Source organism: Schistocerca serialis, chromosome 2 (assembly GCF_023864345.2).
Source record: "Schistocerca serialis cubense isolate TAMUIC-IGC-003099 chromosome 2, iqSchSeri2.2, whole genome shotgun sequence".
NCBI classification, from domain to species: Eukaryota; Metazoa; Arthropoda; class Insecta; order Orthoptera; family Acrididae; genus Schistocerca; species Schistocerca serialis.
Window position 1 is genome coordinate 742,575,759 of NC_064639.1, and position 23,776 is coordinate 742,599,534.

The following is a 23,776-nucleotide window of genomic DNA, read 5'->3' on the forward strand; positions in this document are numbered from 1 at the left end:
GAACTTAATACCAGCCAATAAATAATATACAAAAAAGTCGGAAAACTTTCGTCATTTCCATAACTGGAATTTATTTACTCATCTTCTGTCAATCACCGACGAAAAATTAAAGTAATGACTTAAATGGATCCAAGATTTTAAATTTCAAAATATTTGTCTTTAAAGACTACGATTGCTATAGTGCATATTCAGCGAACTTTCTTCTGAACACAGAGCCTTAAGCGTGTAACTCACAGTACTATTATCAATAGACGTTATATTCAGATTCAATGTCACCGACACAGCAAAACGTTATCTGGTGTTCATTATTTCAGTTTGAGGTTGATATTTTAAAACTGAGAAACTAAGATAATAAAGACGTAATAAGGTGTATTCTATCTACACTGAACATTTCATTCTCACAAATATTTCTATCGTGTTACATAAATCAACGACGTCGTCCACTGCGTTATACGGCTACTGTGCCTGCACAGAGCTGCGGTCTGTCTTTGGGCCTACGTCTCACTCGGGCAGTATTTCACAAACGAAGAGCAGCTTCATATCGCAGCGAACGTCGCTGTAGCCTTTCACAGACAGGGCCAAGCAGTTCTCTTCTGCGCCACCGTCGTTGTTATTCGGCTGATCCGGCGCCCACAGCTGGAACTCCATGTCACTTAGGTGCCTTCCTGTAAACAGAGCGCAAAGATTCATAGACTGGGTCACGTTTAACATGGGTAATGTGAACTGTTCATTTTACTGATGAAATTTTATAGCTTCTGGGAGAGTGGCAGTCGATGGAAGGCATAAAGCATCATCCGAAGTCGTGCTAAATGCTTTCTCCGAAAATTATTTTGAACAATTAATTCAGGAGCTCACTCGAAGTGTGTATCGTTGCGAAAACGTGCTTACCCTCTGAGCAATAAATAAACTTGAGCAAATAGGGACCATCATGATGGATACATGGATTAGCCGTGACCACAAGGTCGTTGTACTGCTACTGGATACCGTAACATCCAAATCCACCAAAAATAAAAGTAAAATGTACGTGTTTTAAAAAGTCGATAAAAATTCGTTTGACTCCTTCCTGACGGACAGTATCCACTTCTTTCAAACCATGTACGGGAGATAGGGTTTACATTCAAAGAAATAGTATTGGCGGCAGTTTGGAAATTTATACCAAATAAATAGATCTCCTATGGTACACAAAAGAGGTCAGAACACTGTTGCAGAAGCAACGAATAAAAGCATGTCAAAGTCAAAACTAAACAAAATCTCCTATTGGAAATACCTTACTGGAGTTCGGAATGTAGTACGGACTTTAATGCGAGATGTTTTCAATAGCTTCTACAACGAAGCACTGTGTCGAAGTCTGACATAAAATCAAGACGTTTCGGTCATGTGTAAAGTACACCAGCCGCAAGACACGATCAACACATTCATTGCGGTGTACTAATGGTATTTCAGAAACCGAATCAAGAACAGCAGCCAAGACGAGTAGCTTAGATGAAGATGTCCTCAGTGTAGTGAAGCAGCTTAAATCACTTAACAAAAGTAATTCTTCTGCCCAGATGGTATACCAACTAAGTCTTTTTGTAAGAGTACGCTGACACAACAGATCCAAACTTTGCTGTCATATACTCGTACAGCCTCTCTCTCGACGGAAGATCCGTATCTGAAGTCAGTAAAGTAGCACAGATCATACCAGTACCCAAATAGGGGTAATCCGATGAACTACAGACCAGTATCACAGACGTTTATTTGCAGTAGGATTTTGGAAAATATACCGTATTCAAACATTATGAATTATCTGCAAGAAGGTGATCAATTGACATATAGCACGCACGGATTCAGAAAGAAACAGTAATGTGAAACGCAACTAGCTCTTTATTTGCACGAAGCAATAAGTGTTATCAGCTTGGGATCTCTAGCTGATTCCATATTTTTGGATTTCCAGAAGGCTTTTGATGATGTTCCACACAAGAGGTTTGTAATGAAATTGCGTTCCTGTGGAGTATAGTGCAAGTTGTGTGACTGCATTCGTGATTTCCTGTCAGGGAGGTCACAGTTCATAGTAATCGACGGGAAGTCATCGAGTAAAACAGAAGTGACGTCTGGCGTTTTCCAGGGAAGTGTTGTAGGCTCTGCTGTTCCTAACCTACATATAAACGATTTAAGAGATTAGCTGAACACTCTTAGATTGTTTGCGGCTGATGCTGACGTTTACCTCCTAGTAAAGTAATTAGGAGATCAAAATCAATTCCAAAATGATTTGGACACGAGATCTGTATGGTGGGAAAAGTATCAATTCACTCTAAATATCGAGAAGTGTGATTACTAAAAAGAATCCGTCAAATTTTGGTTACACGATAAATCAGTCAATTCTAAAAGCCTTACATTCAGCTAAATACTTAGTAATTACGAACTACTTAAATTGAAAAGAACAAACAGAAAATGTGGTGGGGAAAGCGAACCAAAGACTGCGTTTTATTGGCAGGACACTTAGAAGTTGTAACAGACCTACTAAAGAGACTGCCTACACTAAACTTGTCTGTCCTGTCACAGGGTACTGGTGAGCGATATGTGATCCTTACAGGATAGGACTGACGGAGGACATCGAAGAAGTCCAAAGATCAGGAGCTCGTTTTGTAGGAGCACGGAGTGTCACAGACATAACAATCATCCTCTTTGGCGATAAACAGAACAAAACAATGGGTTTTATGATTGCAGACTAATACCGTTTATCCATTCTACTGAAACACAGTTAACACAAATGCAGTAGAATCCATGTAAGGAAAACTAGACCTGTAATGAATTTTACATTTAAAGTATATTAGGAAGGAAAAGACACAAACATAGAACTCGGAGAACTATCAAATTATCGTATGAAAATGTTATCACTCGTTGGTTTTACTCCTACCCGCACACCCAATGCCGACTTATGCGTATCCACATTATCATATGTTTCCATCGATAACCAGACGAGTCGCTCGTAGGTCATGGGCACTTGGCATGAAAAAGTTTTAATATTTCTTGATCCTAACAGAACATTTACGATGTGCCTTAAAAAAAGAGACATCTGCTGCTCTTTGCAAAGGTATATCTTTATAGTGCTCAACAAAGATGCTCGGTGACACCAAGGATGTTGCCGAACTGAGGGTTTGGGGCGGGGGGGGGGGGGGGAGGTTGGTCTTCGAGAGACTCTTTGCTTTTTCATTCATGCGTGTATCAAAGTCGCATCGCCCCCTGATCGCACCACATGAGGACTGAAGAAGTTTAGCCAACTTTGTTGCTTCGCATCACCTTCGAATTTCCTCGAACGCTTTTGAGCGGTCCATAGTGGATCCACCGTGCGCACCAGCATAAAAATTGTGCTCATGCTACACTCCAAAGCAGTGCGACCACATTCAGTGGAGTGTCTGGCTCACATTATCTTTAGAGGAGACGAAAAAGAAGTAATGAAATTCGTTGCCACTGGGCATTAATTAAATCAATGGGTAAAGTCGAAAATTTGTGCCGTAGGGAGATTCGAACCGGGGCCTCCTGCTTACCAGGCAGAAACTCTGACCACAGTGGTATGGAAATGAGCCTTTGGCGTCAATGGCCGGGAGGCCTCTTACTGGGCAGGTCACGCTGCCTTGGTGCAGGTCTTATTACATTCGACGCCACGTTGGGCGACCTGCGCGCCGGATGGGGATGAAATGGTCATGAAGACAACACCCAGTCCCTGAGCGGAGAAAATCCCCGACCCAGCAGGGAATCGAACCCAGGCCCCTTAGGACGACAGTCAGTCACGCTGACCATTCAGCTATAGGGGCGGACACCACAGTGGTCATTGCAGCTGACTGTGCGGAGTACCCCAGTGGGCGTCCCATCGGATCCAAATTCTCAACTCTTATCCATACACCACTAATTCAGAGCCCCTTGCCCATTAACCTCATTAGTCGCGGCGTTTCGCCGGTTCCCGTAAGAGTTCGAGCGTGGTGTGCATCAGCACTGATCATAGGCCGCTCTCGCTTTAAGTATGGATGTGGTGTTTGTTCTTTCGGACATGTCCAACTGACACCATGTTGATCCTGCACCCACTAAGAATCAAGACACAAAGGAATTAACGACAGTAGCTCCTTCGAGGAGGGTTAAATCATCTGGGTGAGGAGGGGGGGGGGGGGGAGGGGGATTAGGGGGCGGCCGGCATTGTCAAAGATTGTAAAGAAGGTCGTCGTTTTCATTTTCGAAATGTATTGGAATGAACGCCACTGGGTAGGGGGTGGCTCCATTGACCATCTTTATGCAACTTCCAGAGGCGGAACGGCGGTGAGTGTGTGTGAAATGTTTTCCTCGGCTACCCATAAGGAAACCGCGTAATTTCAACGCTTGGCGCCGTGGTTCTGACCTCCTTAGCAAAGGCGTCATAAGATGAGGTGAAATGTGTGTAAGAAGGAGTGTGACGACCTTCCCATCGTCTGACATGTCCACGGTGGCGTTGGACAGAATTGTGGTGAAATATGGTGGCAGTGGGATCCGAATAATGTATCTTACAACTCACAAGAATATCTGATTTTGTGTGTGTGTGTGTGTGTGTGTCGACACCGTGCTGTTCGAACCGTCGCAAACCCGAGGGTGACGTCGCAGGTTTCCACGCTTTTCGTCCTTACAGATGAAAGTTGTAGGCAAATTTCAAACTTATGTGTTGCAATGGGAGACAATTGCACGATTTCGTAAAACTGACCAATTCTGTTGGGCAGCGTACTATACTGCTACTGGATATCACACTTTTGACCGTCTGCGATCAGTCTCAAAACGTAGTTTAACAATATTTTAATAAAATCATTGAAGTCACTGCATGCACAACCTCACGTACTACGACTAGCGACTGTGGCGCACACAGTAGCTCACTTGGCTCCAGAACGCAGGAACGCCCCTTTTCTAATTGGTTTATTCCAGTGATAGCCAGTGACACCTTCAATCAAAATCATTTCGTGTTTCATTCAATTACAAGGCGCAGTTCGGCCATGTTGGTCTATGATCAGACTCAAATCGTTTTAATAGATAATTTATTTCCGCTCTTGAATGTGGTGAAATGTATGTTCTTGTTAAGAGAGGAATAGATGTTTTGTATCATTCAAACAGCTGCGGAAAACAATGAGAGAACTGTGAAAAAACAGTGAAACACTTACTGAGCAATCATGGGGAAATACTTTTATCATTCCACGCCAGCAGACGTTGATTTGTCCTTTCTGTCATCACTCATCTTGTCACTGAAGGCGTATATTTGTGTATAGATCTTAAAAACGTTTCACAATTGTAGTTTAACATCGTATAGTCAAAAATGAGTTTATCGCAAAGTGTCAGGTATCTGAGTATTAAATAAATTAATATGTGCAAGGAATAAATACAAAAAACCTTTTTAAAATTATTAAATCAAATATGGCTACCGAAATCAGTGTTTTTATTTTAGCATATGTTGAGTCATTTTGATTTTATGGAGGTATAATGTTAAACTACGCTAGTCAAGTATTTCTAAAATGTACAAGCAAATGTGCACCATGAGTGACGTGATATCCGATGACAGAAAAGAGACTGATGTATGATGGCGTGAGAAGGTTAAAAATATTCTTTCCTGATTGTTCGCCAAGCTGTTCACTGTTTGTGATTCTTCAATTTCTCCAGGCGTATTTTATGACGCAATAAATCTCGGGTGAACAGCACAAAAGAATGGCCGGCCAAGGTGACCGAGCGGTTCTAGGCGCTACAGTCCGGAACCGCGCGACTTCTACTGTCGTAGGTTCGAATCCTGCCTCGGGCATGGATGTGTGTGATCTCCTTAGGTTAGCTAGGTTTAAGTCGTTCTAAGTTCTAGGGGACTGATGACTTCAGAAGTTAAGTCCCATGGTGCTCAGAGCCATTTGAACAACTTGAACAAAAGAATGGCTTGCTTAAGAACCTTGTACACAGAGCTCACACCATCTCCGGCAGGGACAGTCTCCAACAAGAATTGGACCCTCTGAAGACCGTGTTTCGGAGGAACGGTTACAAGGAAGGGCAAATTTGGAAGGCTATACGTCCCACACTTGCATCACCAGTGGAAACTGAGGATGAACCTCAGGACGAGGCGGCCTTGACTATTATTCCGTTTTGTGGGGCCTTATCCGAAAAATTGGACGCATTTTACGTAAACACCAAGTGAAAACCATCTTCCGTCCTCGAAGCAAAACGAAGAGCCTTCTTGGTAGTGTCAAGGACAACCTTGGTCTGCGTAAATCAGGGGTTTATCAGATACCTTGCCAATGCGGTAGTATATACATAGGGCAGACCATTAGTACCATTGAGGACCGATGCCGAGAACATCAAAGGCACACTAGACTGCAGTAGCCCAGTATGTCGGCAATCGCTGAGCGTTGCCTGTCGGAACTCCACAGCATGGATTATGACCAAACCAAAGTCCTGACACAGACTTCCAAATACTGGAACTGTGTAATCAAAGGAGCCATAGAGATCAGAGTAAGGGAGCAACAACTAAATCGTGACAGCGGTTACATCCTTAGCAAGGCGTGGGAACCCGCGATCACCCGGATTAAGAAGAAAAAGGATATTTCCCAGAGTGTACCGACTTCCGGGGAGGAGGGAAGAATAACGAGAACGGTGCCAGCAGACCCTCCTGAACGAGAAAACCTAGGACGCAGCGCCAAGACGGCGGGAGAACGGACGCTGTACCTGGACCGCTCGCGGGGAGCGGACAGCACCAACTCATAGGAAGCGCCTGAGGGAGTGGAGGGAGAGGGATTGTCCTGTACAGGGTGTTACAAAAAGGTACGGCCAAACTTTCAGAAACATTCCTCACACACAAATAAAGAAAAGATATTAAGTGGACATATGTCCGGAAACGCTTAATTTCCATGTTAGAGCTCATTTTAGTTTCGTCAGTATGTACTGTACTTCCTCGATTCACCGCCATGATTTCATACGGGATACTGTACCGGCGCTGCTAGAACATGTGCCTTTACAAGTACGGCACAACATGTGGTTCATGCACGATGGAGATCCTGCACATTTCAGTCGAAGTGTTCGTACGCTTCTCAACAACAGATTCGGTGACCGATGGATTGGTAGAGGCGGACCAATTCCATGGCCTCCACGCTCTCCTGACCTCAACCCTCTTGACTTTCATTTATGGGGGCATTTGAAAGCTCTTCTCTACGCAACCCCGGTACCAAATGTAGAGACTCTTCGTGCTCGTATTGTTGACGGCTGTGATACAATACGCCGTTCTCCAGGGCTGCATCAACGCATCAGGGATTCCATGCGATGGAGGGTGGATGCATGTATCCTCGCTAACGGAGGACATTTTGAACATTTCCTGTAACAAAGTGTTTGAAGTCACGCTGGTACGTTCTGTTGCTGTGTGTTTCCATTCCATGATTAATGTGATTTGAAGAGAAGTAATAAAATGAGCTCTAACATGGAAAGTGAGCGTTCCCGGACACATGTCCACATAGCATATTTTCTTTCTTTGTGTGTGAGGAATGTTTCCTGAAAGTTTGGCCGTAACTTTTTGTAACACCCTGTATATTACATGGCGCCGTCCAACTGCCGGTCAGTACATCAGCGCACCTGATGATAGCAACGTGCTCGATTGCCGAAATTTTGTGTCCTGTGCACACTCATACCAGGCTGTTCACCCGAGATTTATTTCGTCTGTTCACTGTTTCTTTCTACATCTACCTCTACATCATACTCCACAAGCCACCTAATGGTGTGTGGCGGAGGATACTTTCGGTACCACTGTATGATCCCTCCAACCCTGTTCCACTCGTGATTGGTGCGTGGGAAGAATGATTGTCAGTAAGCCTCTGTAAGGCTCTAATTTCTCAAATTTTCTCCATGTGGTCAATGCGCGTGATGTATGTAGGCTGAAAATAATATGTTGTGTGACTCCTCCTGAAAAGTGCTATCCCGAAATTTCAATATTAAATCTCTCCGTGTTGCACAACGTCTCTCTTCTCTGTCTCCCCTATCAGTCCTCCCTGCTAGGGATCCCACATAGATCAACGATACTCAAGAATCGGGCGAACAAGCGCCTTATAAGCCACTTCTTTCGTCGATGAGTTACATTCCCTTAAGATTCTTCCGATAAATCTGAGTCTTGTGTCTGCCTTTCCCACTATCTGTTTTATATGGTAATTCCACTTAAGGTCGCTCTGGGTAGTTACGCCTAGATTTTTATGGCAGACGCTGTCTCCAGCTGTTTGTCATCAACAGTGTAGTGTAGAGTAGTGGATTTCTTTTCCTGTATGTGCGCAATATGTTACATTCATTTACGTTCAGAGTCAACTGCCAGAGTCTGCACCATTCATCAATTCTCTGCTGGCCGTTCTGCAAATTCATACTACCTTCTGGCGTTACTACTTTGGTACAAACAACTGCATCATCTGTGAATAGCCTTAAAGAGCATCCGACGATTTCTACTAGGTCATTTACATGCATTGTGAACAGCAACGGTCCTATCACACTTCCCTGTGGTACTCCGGATATTACCTTTACATCTGTCGATTAATTTCCGCTAAGAGCGACGTGTTGAGTTCTATCTGCAAGAAAATCTTGAATCCTATTGCAAGTCTGCTCCTATATTCCGTAAGCTCGTATTTTTTTCATTAAACGGCAATGCAGGACGGTGCCAAATGCTTTATTAAAATCAAGGAACAGGCATCAACCTGAGCACCGTTGTACACTGCGCTGTGGATCTCATGGAGGAACAGAGCGAGCTGAGTTGCGTAGGATCTCTGTTTGCGGAATTCATGTTGATTTTTATAGGGGGGCTGTTCATTTTCCAAGAACGTCATAATTCTTGAGCATAAAACGTGGACCATAATTCTACAACAGATTGACGGCAACTATGTAGGTCTGTAATTGTGTGGACCTGTTTTACGGCCTTTCTTAAAAACGGGAACGACCTGCGCTTTTTTCCAGTCGTTAGGCACCTTACGTTGCTCAAGCGATCTACGATAAATTACTGATAGAAGAGGAGCAAGTTCTTTCGCATAATCTTTATAGAATCTTATAGGTATCTCATCTGGTCCTGAAGCCTTTCCAATACTAAGCGATCGGTTATCTCAATACCTGCCATTTCGATGTTCTCGCGACGATTGAATGGAGGGACAGTGTTACGATCTTCCTCGGTGGAACAACTTCGGAAGACCGTATTCAGTATTTCGGCCTTTGTTATCTTCCGTTTTGGTGCTGGTGTGGTCACTGAGAGAATGAATAGATGATTTTGTCCCACTTACTGATATTACATACTAACAAAATCTCTTAGGGTTTTCACTCAGGTCGGTTGACAACGTCTTACTTGCGAAATCGTTGAACGCTTCTCTCATTGCTCTCCTTACGCTCATTTTCGCTTCTTTCAGCTTTTGTTTGTCAGCTAGATTTTTACTTCTCTTGTATTTGAGATGAAGTTTGTTTACGTAGGGCTTTTCTAATATGGCTATTAGACCATGGTGGATCTTTCCCATCCCTTAAAACCTTACTCGGAACATACTTGTCTAGGGCATTTTGAACGATGCCTTTGAATTTTTTCCATTTCTTCTCCACATCTGAGTGCTGAGATATTCTGAAATTTGTATCCTGTCACCCTTGCTGAGCAAATATATCTTCCTACCTTTCTTATCATTCCTTGTAGGACCCGTCGTAATAGATGCTGTCACAGCCTTATGATCACTGATACCTTCCTCTATGGTAACAGATTTGATAAGTTGGTTCTCTAACTATCCGCTCAAGGTAATTTTCGGACAAGACATTCAGAACAATGCCACGTGATTCCCTGTCTCTGGCACAAGTTTGGATGTCATAACCCTCCCAATCTGTACCTGGCAGGTTCAAGTCACCATGTATTACAACAGCATGATCAGGAAAATTACTAATTATATGATGCAAGTTCTGTCTGAAGCGTTCTTCAACTACAGGACCTGAACCAGGTGGTTTATAAAAGCATCCGATCACCATTCTTTGATACTCAATTTCATCCAGATTAATTCACATTCGGAATCCGTGATAACCTCGCTAGATTTTATCTAATTTCTTACTGTAATAAAAACGCCGCCACCATAGGACCTCGTTGTCATTGACTTCTAGCTTCAACCAGCTTTCTGTTCCCAATACTATCTGTAAATTATAACCTTCAGTAATTCTGGGACCTTTCCTTGGATGCTCCTGCAGTTTACTAAAATCATATTAATTTTTTCTATCTCTGATCTGCGAGGACCAAGATTGTCTGGGGTCACTGGGGCTGATGTAACGGGAAAATCGTGTTTGCTCCCAAGCGAGGGGTCCTCTAACCTAAAAAAGGCCCCATGTGCACGCCACACGTACTCCTCTACCCCAGTAGCCACTTTCTGCGTGTACTGCACTCCTGGCCTAGGGGAACCCTACAATTCTACACCCTAGAGCGGATATCGAGAAATTCGCATCCGATACCGTCGCAGAGCCGTCTGAGCCTCTGGTTTAGACCTTATAATTTGCTCCATACCAGAGGACCGCGATCAAACCTGGGTACGATGCTACGAATAGAAGCTTACCCTACACCTCGCGCGCGTAGCTAGTTGCCTTCACCAAATCAGATAGCCGCCTAAAGAAGCCGAGGATGACCTCAGAACCCAAGCGGCAGGCGTCATTCGTGCCGACATGTGCCACTATATGCAGCTGGTTGCACCCAGTGCGCTCGATAGCCGCCGGCAGGTTCAAATGGCTCTGAGCACTATGGGACTTAACTTCTGAGGTCATCAGTCCCCTAGAACTTAGAACTACTTAAACCTAACTAACCTAAGGACTTCACACACATCCATGCCAAAGGCAGGATTCGAACCTGCGACCGTATCGGTCGCGCGGCTCCAGACTGTAGCGCCTAGAACCGCTCGGACACACCGGCCGGCGCCGCCGGTAGGACCTCCTCCACATCACGGATGAGACCTCTCGGCAAACATACCGCATGCACACGGGAATTCTTTCTCGCCTTGCCTGCCATCTCCCTGAGGGGCTCCATCACCCCCCTAACATTGGATCTCCCAATGACTACCAAACCCACCCTCTGTATTTGACTGGGCAGGAAAATCGACCTCTGGCCCAACAGGAGAAGCATGTCTTGCTGACTCAGAGTTATCATCAACACTGGGAAGTACCTCGTACCTGTTGCTAAGACGTAGGGAGCCAACCGCACAGCCTGCTCCGTCTTTCGCCTTCCGCCCAGTGACACGCGAAGCCACCACTGTCTGCTACCGACTGTGGAGTGAAGAGGGACCGGTCAGATGTTGCGTATCGGAAGCCACAGTGACGTCCGGGCCACCAGGGGATTCCAGTGACACCAAAGGTGTCGTCGTAGGTCTCGTCAGCACAACTTCGAGCATTAGCTAGAAGCTTGTCGACGGTAGTCAACGCAGCTTCCAGCTGTTTACTGACAGCAGCCAACTTCCTTGTATCCGTTCACAACTAGCACAGTCCCTAGCCACATGGTACTGTGTATAAAATAGATATAGGGTCTCAAATGGCGCTACTTAATTTGAAGATATACCAAAGGAGAATAAAGTTACACTGAAAATTAGTGTGCAGATTTCTTACTGAACTCTGAAACCGCAAGCTATTAAACAGAAATAAACTTCTCCACACTTAAAATTTACTCTAGGAAGCCGCCCTACACAAGGATATTCACAAGACTTACGCAAAAACAAAAACTACTATTAATTTTCTAATCACTAGTCTACACAGTAAAATACACATGTACAGTTCACTTATTTTCAGAAGGACGTGAACGAAAAACAAAGACTAAATTAATTTACAGATTATCACAAAAGTGCTGCTGCTGCTGCTATGCTCAGTTTTTCATCTCATTTTGCAGAGTTTATTCGCTAAATACATAAAATAACACGAACATACATTTCACATTATTAAAAAGCAGAACTAAAGTACGTACACTATGTGATCAAAAGTATCCGAGATCCCCAAAAACATACGTTTTTCATATTAGGTGATTTGTGCTGCCACATAATGCCAGGTGCTCAATATCAGCGACGTCGGTAGTCATTAGACATAGTGAGAGAGCAGAATGGGGCGCTCCCCGGAACTCACGGATTTCGAAAGTGATTGGGTGTCACCTCTGTCATACGTCTGTAGGCGAGACTTCCACACTCCTAAACATCCATAGGCCCACTGCTTCCGGACACGAACAGCACTAAAGCGTACAGGCCGATCTCGTCTGTTGACTGATAGAGACCGCCAAAGTTGAAGAGGGTCGTAATGTGTAATAGGCAAACATTTATCCAGAACATCGCACAGGAATTCCATACTGCATCAGGATCCACTGCAAGTATTATGACAGTATGGCGGGAGGTGAGAAAATTTGGATTTCCTGGTCGAGCGGCTTCTCATAAGCCACACATCACGCCGGTAAATGCCAAACGACGCCTCACTTGGTGTAAGGGGTGTAAACGTGGAAACAGTGGAAAAACATTGTGGGGAGTGACGAATCACGGTACACGATGTGGCGATCCGATGGCAGGGTGTGGGTATGGCGAATGCCCGGTGAAAGTCATCTGCCAGCGTGTGTAGTGCTAACGGTAAAATTCGGAGGCGGTGGTGTTATGGTGTGGTCGTGTTTTTCATGGAGGGGGCTTGCATCGTTTATTGTTTTGCGTAGCAGTATCACCGCAAAGCCCTACATTGATGTTTTAACCCTCTTCTCGCTCCCCTCTGTTGAAGAGCAATTCGTGGATGGTGACTGCATCTTTCAACACGATAGAGTACCTGTTCATAATACACTGCCTGTGGCGGAGTGGTTACACGACTAACACCCCTGTAATGGACTGGCCTGCACAGAGTCCTGACCTGAATCTTACAGAACACCTTTGGGATGTTTTGGAACGCCGACTTTGTGCCAGGCATCACCAACCGGCATTGATATCTCTCCTCAATGCTGCACTATGTGAAGAATGGGCTGCCATTCGCCAAGAAACCTTCCAGCTCTTTACTGAACGTATGCCTGCGAGAGTGGAAGCTGTCATCAAGGATAAGGGTGGGCCACACCGTATTGAATTCGAGCATTACCGATGGAGGGCACCACGAACTTGTAAGTCATTGACAGCCAGATGTCCGGGTACTTTTGGTCACATAGTGTATTAAGACGATCTGCACATAAAGATGGACCCATAGGGTCCGAAATTAATCGTGCAATTAAATAAAGTACGAAAGTAAATTATTTTAAAGGTGTCTTTATTCTTACTTTTTGTGTGCTGAGTAAGACATTTCATAGCTGCAAAAAAGGATAAATTTATACAAAAAAATCACATATGCGTTTCACGCCACACCCCGCTTTATTCTAAATGGTCATCTTTAGGCGAAATCGAAAATCGATCGACGGGAAGTATAAGCGTGCAGCCGCCCAATTCAAAAATGTCTAATAGCCAGAGATGACGCTAAAAGGCACTTTCTGTACCACGACAAGCATGCTGAGTCCCTTCAGCGACCATCTGTTACAAGCATAGGCAACAGTATGTGAAAGGAACTTTACAACGCTTTGCGCAATTACTATCTGTTTTCTGTTTTTCAATGTACGTTACTCATTTATTATAACACAAAGTTATTTCACACGCTCAACATTCTAGCTGTTCAGAAGCCTAGATTCGTTCTTCTCCACACATGTTAAAGTAGTAAGCGAACTACAAAATGTTTTTAACTATTGAAAATTCTGTGTTTTCAGAAAATTTCTGTATCTTCAAAACTATGAAATACATTGAATTGAAACTGATATGGCACAATTATAGTTGTCGATATCTGCACATTACAAGATTTTATTAATGTTGGTTCACGGAAACGGATAAAACTGAAATCACAATGGGGCAAATGATTTAGCCTCTCGCTACATGCCCGCATGCTGCAGCACGCAAGAGGAGGCATTGTCCAGTGTGGGAACCAGCCACCTGTGACCTCTCCATACAGCGTACATAGGGCCCCCAAACTGCCTAAAACTGAACTACATTTTACTACGCTGCAGAGGATGTGGTGGGGGGTGCAAAGCGTCCCAAGATACTATGGCCCAGGGCACCGACATTTGTAAATCCCACTCTACCGAAGGACAAATTACAGCTGCCATGTTTCCAATGAAAGTTATTTTTTTCGTCAGTCTGACTGGTTTGATAAATCCAGCCAACCTCTGTTTTCCCTGCAGGTTTACCGTTTACAGCTCCATCAAATATCACGGGAGTTATTCCTTGACGCACAGATTGTCGCACGGATGACAAAATGGTAGATATCGAAATAGACGACAGAGGGATAGAGAAACAATTAAAATCGCTCAAAAGAGGAAAGGCCGCTGGACCTGATGGGATACCAGTTCGAGTTTACACAGAGTAAGCGAAGGAACTTGCCCCCATTCTTGCAGCGGTGTACCGTAGAAGAGCGTAGCGTTCCATAGGATTGGAAAAGGGCACAGGTCATCCCCGTTTTCAAGAAGGGACGTCGAACAGGTGTGTAGAACTACATCTCTAACGTCGATCAGTTGTAGAATTTTGGAACACGTATTATGTTCGAGTATAATGACTTTTCTGGAAACTAGAAATCTACTCTGTAGGAATCAGCATGGGTTTCGAAAAAGACGATCGTGTGAAGCCCAGCTCGCGCTATTCGCCCATGAGACTCAGAGGGCCATAGACACGGGTTCCCAGGTAGATGCCGTGTTTCTTGGCTTCCGCAAGGCGTTCGATACAGTTCCCCACAGTCGTTTAATGAACAAAATAAGAGCATATGGACTATCAGACCAATTGTGTGATTGGATTGAAGAGTTCCTAGATGACACAACGCAGCATGTCATTCTCAATGGAGAGAAGTCTTCCGAAGTAAGAGTGATTTCAGGTGTGCCGCAGGGGAGTGTCGTAGGACCGTTGCTATTCACAATATACATAAATGACCTTGTGGATGACATCGGAAGTTCACTGAGGCTTTTTGCGGATGATGCTGTGGTATAACGAGAGGTTGTAACAATGGGAAATTGTACTGAAATGCAGGAGGATCTGCAGCGAATTGACGCATGGTGCATGGAATGGCAATTGAATCTCAATGCAGGCAAGTGTAATGTGCTGCGAATACATAGAAAGAAAGATCCCAAATGATTTAGCTACAATATAGCAGGTCAGCAACTGGAAGCAGTTAATTCCATAAATTATCTGGGAGTATGCATTAGGAGTGATTTAAAATGGAATGATCATATAAAGTTGATCGTCGGTAAAGCAGATTCCAGACTAAGATTCATTGGAAGAATCCTAAGGAAATGCAATCCGAAAACAAAGGAAGTAGGTTACAGTACGCTTGTTCGCCCACTGCTTGAATACTGCTCAGCAGTGTGGGATCCGTACCAGATAGGGTTGATAGAAGAGATAGAGAAGATCCAACGGAGAGCAGCGCGCTTCGTTACAGGATCATTTAGTAATCGCGAAAGCGTTACGGAGATGATAGATAAACTCCAGTGGAAGACTCTGCAGGAGAGACACTCAGTAGCTCGGTACGGGGTTTTGTTGAAGTTTCGAGAACATACCTTCACCGAAGAGTCAAGCAGTATATTGCTCCCTCCTACGTATATCTCGCGAAGAGACCATGAGGATAAAATCAGAGAGATTAGAGCCCACACAGGGGCATACCGACAATCCTTCTTTTCACGAACAATACGAGACTGGAATAGAAGGAAAAACCGATAGAGTTACTCAAGGTACCCTCCGCCACACACCGTCAGGTGGCTTGAGTAGTATGGATGTAGGTGTAGATGTAGATGTACATGTGATATCATCCTATACTCTGTTCTTGTAGAAACGTTTCCCTCTCCACCGACTCTGCGGGAAACATTTCTTGTCATTGCGCCAAATTTTTATCATCCTTCCACATCTACTTTAACATCACAAAACCTTCTCCTCTTCTTGATTTTCAAACAGTCCAAAAATACTTGCCTACAACTCTGTACTGGAAATGCACATTCTCGGAAACTTTTTCCTCTAATTAAGACAAGAACACTTCTTTCGGCCATATGTGCACTCTTTGCCAGTGATTTTCCGCTTTTTAGGTTCTTCTTGCTTCGCCTGTCATCTGTTATTTTGCTACCAATGGAACAGAATTCCTTAAATTTGTCTACTTCACGTTCACCGGTTTTAATTTCAAGTTTATCGCTACTCTCATCTGTGCTTCACCTCGTTACCGTCATCTTTTTTCGGCCTACTCACAGTCCATACTGCGTGATCGTTAACTGTTAATTCCATTCAATAGATCGTGCAACTGTTCTTTACTTTCACTGAGATAGCAATGAGGTCAGGGAATCTTATTATTGATATCCTCTCAACCTAAATTTTAATCACACTCATTTCGTGGTTTTGTTGACTGTTTTGACACTCAGGAGATGTTCGTCGCAAGCCAGTACAAGGTTGAACGAGGAGAATCACCCAACACCAGATCCGCTACTGCTCGACGGAATCTGAGTACACCTGCAAGAAAATTGTCTGCACAGCTTGCAGCTTCCCCGAGAATTGCTGGTGCTGTATATTGGAGACTCAGATCAGCAGGGATGTTCGCCAGACGTCCGGCAATGTGCATCCCGGTCGCTACAGCACAGAGATTGGTCCATGTATTGTGGAGTCGACAAAACAAAACTGGACCATGACCGAACGGAGGAATGTTTTCAAAATGATTCTCGTTGTACATTACTCTGGAGAGAGCCTGGTAGCCGATGCAACCCCTGGAACGCCGTGGAAAGAGACTGGTTTGGTGGTGATGTAGACATGGTGTGAGGAGGCGTCATGTTGCTGCTCGGAGAAACATTGTAAACTCTGTCAGAGTACAGAGATGAGGTACTGCTACCACACGTTCGCTGTTTCAGAGGTGCTGTCCGTTCAGACTTCCTATTTGTGGACGACAGCGCCCGTCTGTATGGAGCTGATATGGTGGATCAATTTCTTGAAGGAGAAAATACGAGTCGCACTGACTGGCCAGCGAGGTCCCTGGGTCTGAATCCTAGAGAAAATACCTGGGATGCGTCAGGAAAGCGAATTGCATCACATCAGCCACCACCAAGGAGAGGATGCTTTCAGACGTCTGTACCACTCTTGGTGAGGAATGGGATCGATTACCGAGAGAGCTTTTGACCCATCTCGTACAGAGCGTACCACCTCACTATAGAGAATGCGTGACTCTTAGCAGTACCCATACCCCTATTAACAGCTTCTGTTGATGTAGAACAGATTTCTCAGCTGTTTAATTTTCTTGCCAATATGTATCTTAGCTATCAGAACTTTCCAAAACATTACCTTTGAGGCACTGCTGTACGCCAAGCAGCGGCTTGCTAAGTAACCCTTCCGACATACTGATTAGGGAATGTGACCTCTTTCCGTAACTATGCTTAACTTTTGGAAACTGGTGTAGATAAATGTCTTTTAACGGAAATTATTCGAACATTCAAAAATTCAGAATTATTTAATGACAAAATATTTTTAGGTGTCATTTGATTTTTTCATAAGAAAACAGAAAACAGAGCATAAAATAAAAAGACGTTATTTACTGCTTTCTAAATATTGTTTGATGCGTTTTCAAGTTTACAGGGTGACACAGCTGCCCCTACCGAAGGGTTTTACGCAGCTCACAATACCTTCCAAAACCTCACGCAAGATTTTCGTATTCCCTGCGCCCCTTAGTCCTACAGAAAACATGAAAAGGCCTTTTTTAAAAGAAATTTAAAGTAATTATATTTTGTACTGCAATAAGTTATCGCTAGAGACCATAGATTTCGAATTATTCAAGAAAAACAAACAAAAGTAACCTTATCACGTCTTTTTATTGAATAACTCGAAAACTGTAGCCTCGAGTTGAAATGTATTCCAGAGCAAAATTCAACTACATCACATTTTGTACAAAAAGACCCTGTTCTTTTTTTCTGCAGTACTGGCAGTTTGTACATAGTGACTGAGAAATTATGAAAATTTTGTGTGTGGCTTTTGAAGGGGTTTGTTGGCTGCATAAAACCCATTGGGTAGGTCAGATGATTCATCATGTATATTTTATGGTGTTCATGTATATCTTTTGATATGTTTGCTGACAGTTTTCCTAGTCTTTCATTTCTCAGGAGTGCAGCACATGACATTTGGCAAAGAACAATCATCATGAACTTTCCTTCAGTCATTAATAAACTCGTTTGTCATTGCTCGTTCTTACAGTTTGTTATTATACACACACCACAAAAACTTTTGCATCACCTCGGTTCCGAGATTTCCGGAACCTGTACAGAAAATTGGAATAGAGATCAACATAAATATCATTTCTGCTCTTTTTATTGCTCATGAAAACTACACATTCCTTGTTGTACCACCATACAGAGATACCTTCAGAGCTGGTGGTCCAGATTGCTGTACACACCGGTACCTCTAATACCCGGTACCACGTCCTCTTGCATTAATGCATGCCTGTATACATCTTGGAATACTGTCTACAAGTTCATCAACGCACTGTTGGTCCAAATTTTCCCTCCTCTCAACGACGGTTCGGCGTAGATCCGTCAAAGTGGTTGGTGGGTCCCGTCGTCCATAAACAGCCCTTTTCAATCTGTCCCAGGCATTTTCAATAGGGTTCATGTTTGGAGAACATGCTTGGCACTCTAGTCGAGCGAAGTCGTTATCCTGAAGCAAGTCTTTCACAAGACGTGCACGATAGAGGTGCGAATTGTCGTCCATGAAGACGAATGCCTCGCCAATATGCTGCAAATATGGTTGCACTATTGGTCGGAGGATGGCATTAACATATCGCACAGCCGTTACGGCGCCTTCCATGACCACTAGCGGCGTACGTAGGCAGCACATAATGCCACCCCAAACCATCAGGGAATCTCTACCCTGCAGCATTCGCTGGACAGTGTGTCTAAGGCGATCAGCCTGATCGGGTTGCCTCCAAACACGTCTCCGACGATTGTCTGGTTGAAGGCGTATGCGACACATCGGTGAAGAGAACGTGATGCCAATCCTGAGCGGTCTACGTGACATGTTGTCGGACCCATTTGTACCGCGCTGTATGGTGTCGTGGTTGCAAAGATGGACCTCGCCATGGACGTCGGGAGCGAGGTTGCGCATCATGCAGCCTATTGCACACAGTTTGAGTCGTAACACGACGTCCAGTGGCTGCACGAAAGGCATTACTCAACATATGGGCGTTGTTGTTAGGATTCCTACGAGCCACAATCCGTAGATAGCTGTCATCCACTGTAGTAGTAGCCCTTGGACGGCTTGAGCGAGGCATGTCATCGATAGCTCCTGTTTTTCTGTATCTCATCCATATCCGAACAACATCGCTCTGGCTCACTCCGAGGCGCCTGGACCCTTCCCTTGTTGAGAGACCTTCCTGGGACAAAGTAACAATGCGGACGCTATCGAACCGCGGTATTGACCGTCTAGTCATGTTTGAGCTACAGACAACAAGAGCCGTGTACCTGCTTCCTGATGGAATAACTGGAACTGATCGGCTGTCGCACCCCCCTCCGTCTAGTAGGCGCTGCTCATGAGTGGTTGTTTTCATCTTTGGGCGGAATTAGTGACATCTCTGAACAGTCAAATGGAGTGTGTCTATGATACAATATCCACAGTCAACGTCTATCTTCAGGATTTCTGGGAACCGGGGTGATATACAACTCTTTTTGATGGTTGTATTTCGAACCTTCTTCTTAAAAAGGGTAGTACTTCATTACCACACTTTTACATTTTAGGTGCCAAACAGCACACCAGACAGCTGCCAGAACACACGAAGTTTTTGTCCTGACGGATACACGGAAATGTCCTCTCGGCGCAGACGGTACTGAGTACAGGAACAAAACACCGCGAGTGCTGCAGTAGGGTTACTTGTGTAGAGTAGTCAACTGATTTAAGGCAGAGCCGCGCGGGATAGCCTAGTGGTCTAGTGCACTTGTCGCGGACCGTGCGACTCCGCCTCCTCCCCCCCCCCCCCCACCCCCCCATCCCCCACGGCAGAGGTTCGAGTCATCCCTAGGGCATGAGTTTGTGTGTTGTTCATAGCGTAAGTTAGGTTAGTTAGTGTGTAGGCTTAGGCGCCGCTGACCTAAGTAGTTTGGTCCCTTGAGATCTTACTACAAAAAGAAAGAAAGAAAAATATAAAGTCGATCGTTCAAAAGGGGCTAAATATCTCCCGAAACCAAACTAACAGTCATAGTGACCATAATGTAGCGCTCCGCGCAGCGTACCTGCGTCCGTGACGAAGTCGCCCTCGTGCTCGTGGTCGGTGAAGCCGACGTAGTAGAGATCTGCGCTGGGCTCGAGTAGGCGCAGCAGCACGGCGGCGCGTACCCACGTGTCGGGGACGGCGAGCGTCGCGTTCTCGCGCCGGCACTCCTCGGCGGCTAGCGCCCGCGGCAGGCTCCGCGCGTGCGTCTTGTAGAAGCGGCCCGCGTCCTCCTCCCACTTGTAGGTGCCCGGCACGCCCAGCGACAGCGGCCGCTCGCACAGGAACGGCGACAGGCTGTCGCACCGCGCCTCGCCCATTACCCCGTCGCTGCGCAGGATGCTGCAGTTCTCCCGCGTCTCGTTAGGCTTCAGCGTCACATTCGCGTCCAGACTACCTATCAAATTGCAAGTATAGGTGAAGCAAAATATGCCTCGTTCTACGAACGCAGGCAGCACAGAATTCTCATAGAGTTCGTAAATCTATAGTGAAATCCCATATGACCACCATTAAGCCTCATAAGAAAAACTCCGTCCGAACAGGCCTAGAAGGGCCACCGGTACCGACCGGCCGCCGTGTTATCCTCAGCCCTTAGGCGTCAATCGGGGCAAAGGCCTTGCCGCAGTGGATACATCGGTTCCCGTGAGATCATCGAAGTTAAGAGCTGTTGGGCGTGGCCGGCACTTGGATGGGTGACCATCGAGCCGCCATGCGCTGTTGCGGTTTATCCGGGTGCACTCAACCTCGTGATGCCAATTGAGGAGCTACTCGACCGAATACTGGCGGCGTCGGTCAAGAATACCATCATAACGACCGGGAGAGTGGTGTGCTGATCCCACGCCCCTCCTATCCGCATCCTCCTCTGAGGATGACAGGGCGGCGGGATGGTCCCGGTAGGCCATTCGTGGCCTGAAGACGGAGTGCTTAAGCGTCACTGCTTGGGGATTCAGCACTCCGCTCTCCCGACCGTTGTCAATTTTCGTGATCGGTGCCGCTATTTCTCAGTCAAGTAGCTCCTCAATTGCCCTCACAAGGTCTGAGTGCACCCCACTTGCCAACAGCAGTTGGCAGCCACGGACAGTGACCAATCCAAGTGCTAGCCAAGCCCGACAGCATGTAACTTCGGTGATCTGACGGGAAATGCTGTTACCACTGTGGCAGTGTGTCTCGAGTGATCGTAAATCCATCATAAAAATATATGGAGTGAGAAACAGCGGTACGTCGAACAGTTGCACAAATTTATACCATTAGCGATATTTCTGGACACATTATTTAGGTTACTAGTTTCAACGCCTCAGTAGCGTCTTCTTCTTACCCCTATATGCCTACAAAAATACTTAACACGATAATGTATAAAATAATTTCAATACTACAATAAAACTCTTACGTCCAATGGAAACAAGTAAATAAATATGAACTAAAATAATATGAACAACAGTATTTCATAGACGAAAGGTATGAGTGATTTGTAATTTGATGTATAAAGAGGGCGTCCATACCTAAAACACAAATTAGAAGAGTTCTATGAATAATGAGAAGGGGGCTATTCTTGAAAACATCTAATGAAAGAATAAAGATCACGGGAGAGCTATAAGAGGAATTATTACTAACAAAAAGTTAAAAACGAAATATAACGTTATTAAACAATGTCCATGACAGAACTATACATATTTGGTAGCCAAAGAAATGAAAGAGGCTACGTAAATCCAATGCAGGAGGTAGGTTAGTGTGTGCCTAAACGTACTGTTATAAGCAACAACAGCTGATAACCATGCGTGGTTTAGAATGGCTCAAATGGCTCTGAGCACTATGGGACAACGTCAGAGATCATCAGTCCCCTAGACTTAGAACTACTTAAACCTAACTAACCATCACACACATCCATGCCGTAGGCAGGATTCGAAACTGCGACCATAGCAGCAGCTCGGTTCTGGACTGAAGCGCCTAGAACCGCTCGGCCGGCGTGGTTTAGAAAATGAAAGGATAATCTTCATGAACCATTTGTCGATATAGATTGAAGAAACGTATCATAAACATAAACTATGTTTAATTTTCATTACTGCCCCGACGTCTTAATCTAACTAGGCAACACTTCTGTATTACGGCTGCAAACTGACACTTCTTATTGAAATATACTGCTGCTGTTTTTCCTATGAGTTGCATTTTACTCTTCAGAAATTTTTGGGCTCCTCCCAGTACCTGGTACGATACATTAAGTAATGGAGTGAGGAACAACGGTCGATCGCACTGTTGCAGAAATAAATACCATTGGCCGTATTTTTGGAAACTTTATTTATGCTACTAATTTCATCGCCTCAGTAGCGTCTGCAGACCCGTATATGCTACCTCGTATCGATGGAGTGTTCTTGCAACTGAATGGCCGCTGTCTCTTACACCAACTTTAGATGTTTTCACCCCACATTTCACGTGTACGTGCCTACAATTCGCGTAAGATAACATACGGAGGCATGAAGGCAGTCGTCTTTCCCTCGATCTGTTGGCGAGCGGAACACGAAAGGAAAGGAAATCATCAGTACTGGTACTGGGTACCGTCCGCGACGCACTGTACGGTGGCTTCCGGTGTAAGTATGTAGATGTAGACGCACATGTACATGTATGTGTACCAACTTGTATGGCTTTTCACGATGTTTTTGTGTATGACATGATCCAATCCCATCTTCTTTTCAACCTAAGAAATAATTCATTTCGTTGCTAGATACACATTACACACATTCCTACCTCAAGTTGCTTTACATTGTGATTAATTATTGTCATTTTCTAATACTACTATTCATATCTTTATCATACACTCTAACTCTTTTACACTATCCCTATTACACCTTCTTTATGAAATTTACTACTTTTGACTTCTTATTAAATGTGTTTCGTATTTTCGATGTTGAATATTAGGTTTGCTACATATCATTACGCTCCATAGTTGCCTTAATAGACCTGATGCACACATACATTACGTATATGAACTGCTATTGTTCATATTAGCTTTAGTTCATAATTATTTACTTCTGTCTGTTTGATGTAGCAGATTTATTGCATTATTGGGCTTATTTTATACTATATTTTTTAAAGTATTGTTAGTAACCATACGTGGACCTGAAGAAGACGCTACTGAGTCACTGAAACTGGTAGCCGAAATAAAGTTTCCAAGAGTAACGGCTGATGGTATATATCACTACGACATTACCCCTCCAATATCTTAATTTGTCGTCTCAATTAACAATATGCTGAACAAATTGTATAGCCGCTGTGAGGAATATGGAATAAGGATAAATGTGGAGATGACTGAGGCGATGATTTTTACAAAGTAGTTGGGGAAGCTAAAAGCGATGATCTGTAATGAGTTACTGAAACATGTTGATAAATTCATGTAACTTGAATGTAAAAAGGCACTAAAATGACAAGTAATCAAAAATTAATAACAGAAATAGCCGTCGCAGCACAGTCTGCCTCCATAGCTGAGCGGCTCGAGGTCTAAAAGTCAGCAGCAGCAGGGAGAACGGCCTGCTAACTCCATGTTCCTCCATACCGCGTACGTAGGATGCCGTTT

At 44.5% G+C, this 23,776-nt stretch overlaps 1 protein-coding gene across 1 annotated transcript in view; it reads right to left on the bottom strand.

Moving 5' to 3' along the window:
* Window positions 1-239: 239 nt before the first annotated feature.
* LOC126455683 (uncharacterized) overlaps window positions 240-23,776 on the bottom strand; it is a 76,754-nt gene continuing 53,217 nt past the window's right edge. Inside the window, exons 5-6 of the mRNA XM_050091449.1 lie at window positions 20,234-20,604; window positions 240-665 (exon numbers count right to left, since the gene is read on the bottom strand). Coding sequence (XP_049947406.1) covers window positions 502-665; window positions 20,234-20,604 — 535 coding nt within the window. The 3' untranslated portion in view covers window positions 240-501. The remainder of the gene's footprint in view (window positions 666-20,233; window positions 20,605-23,776) is intronic.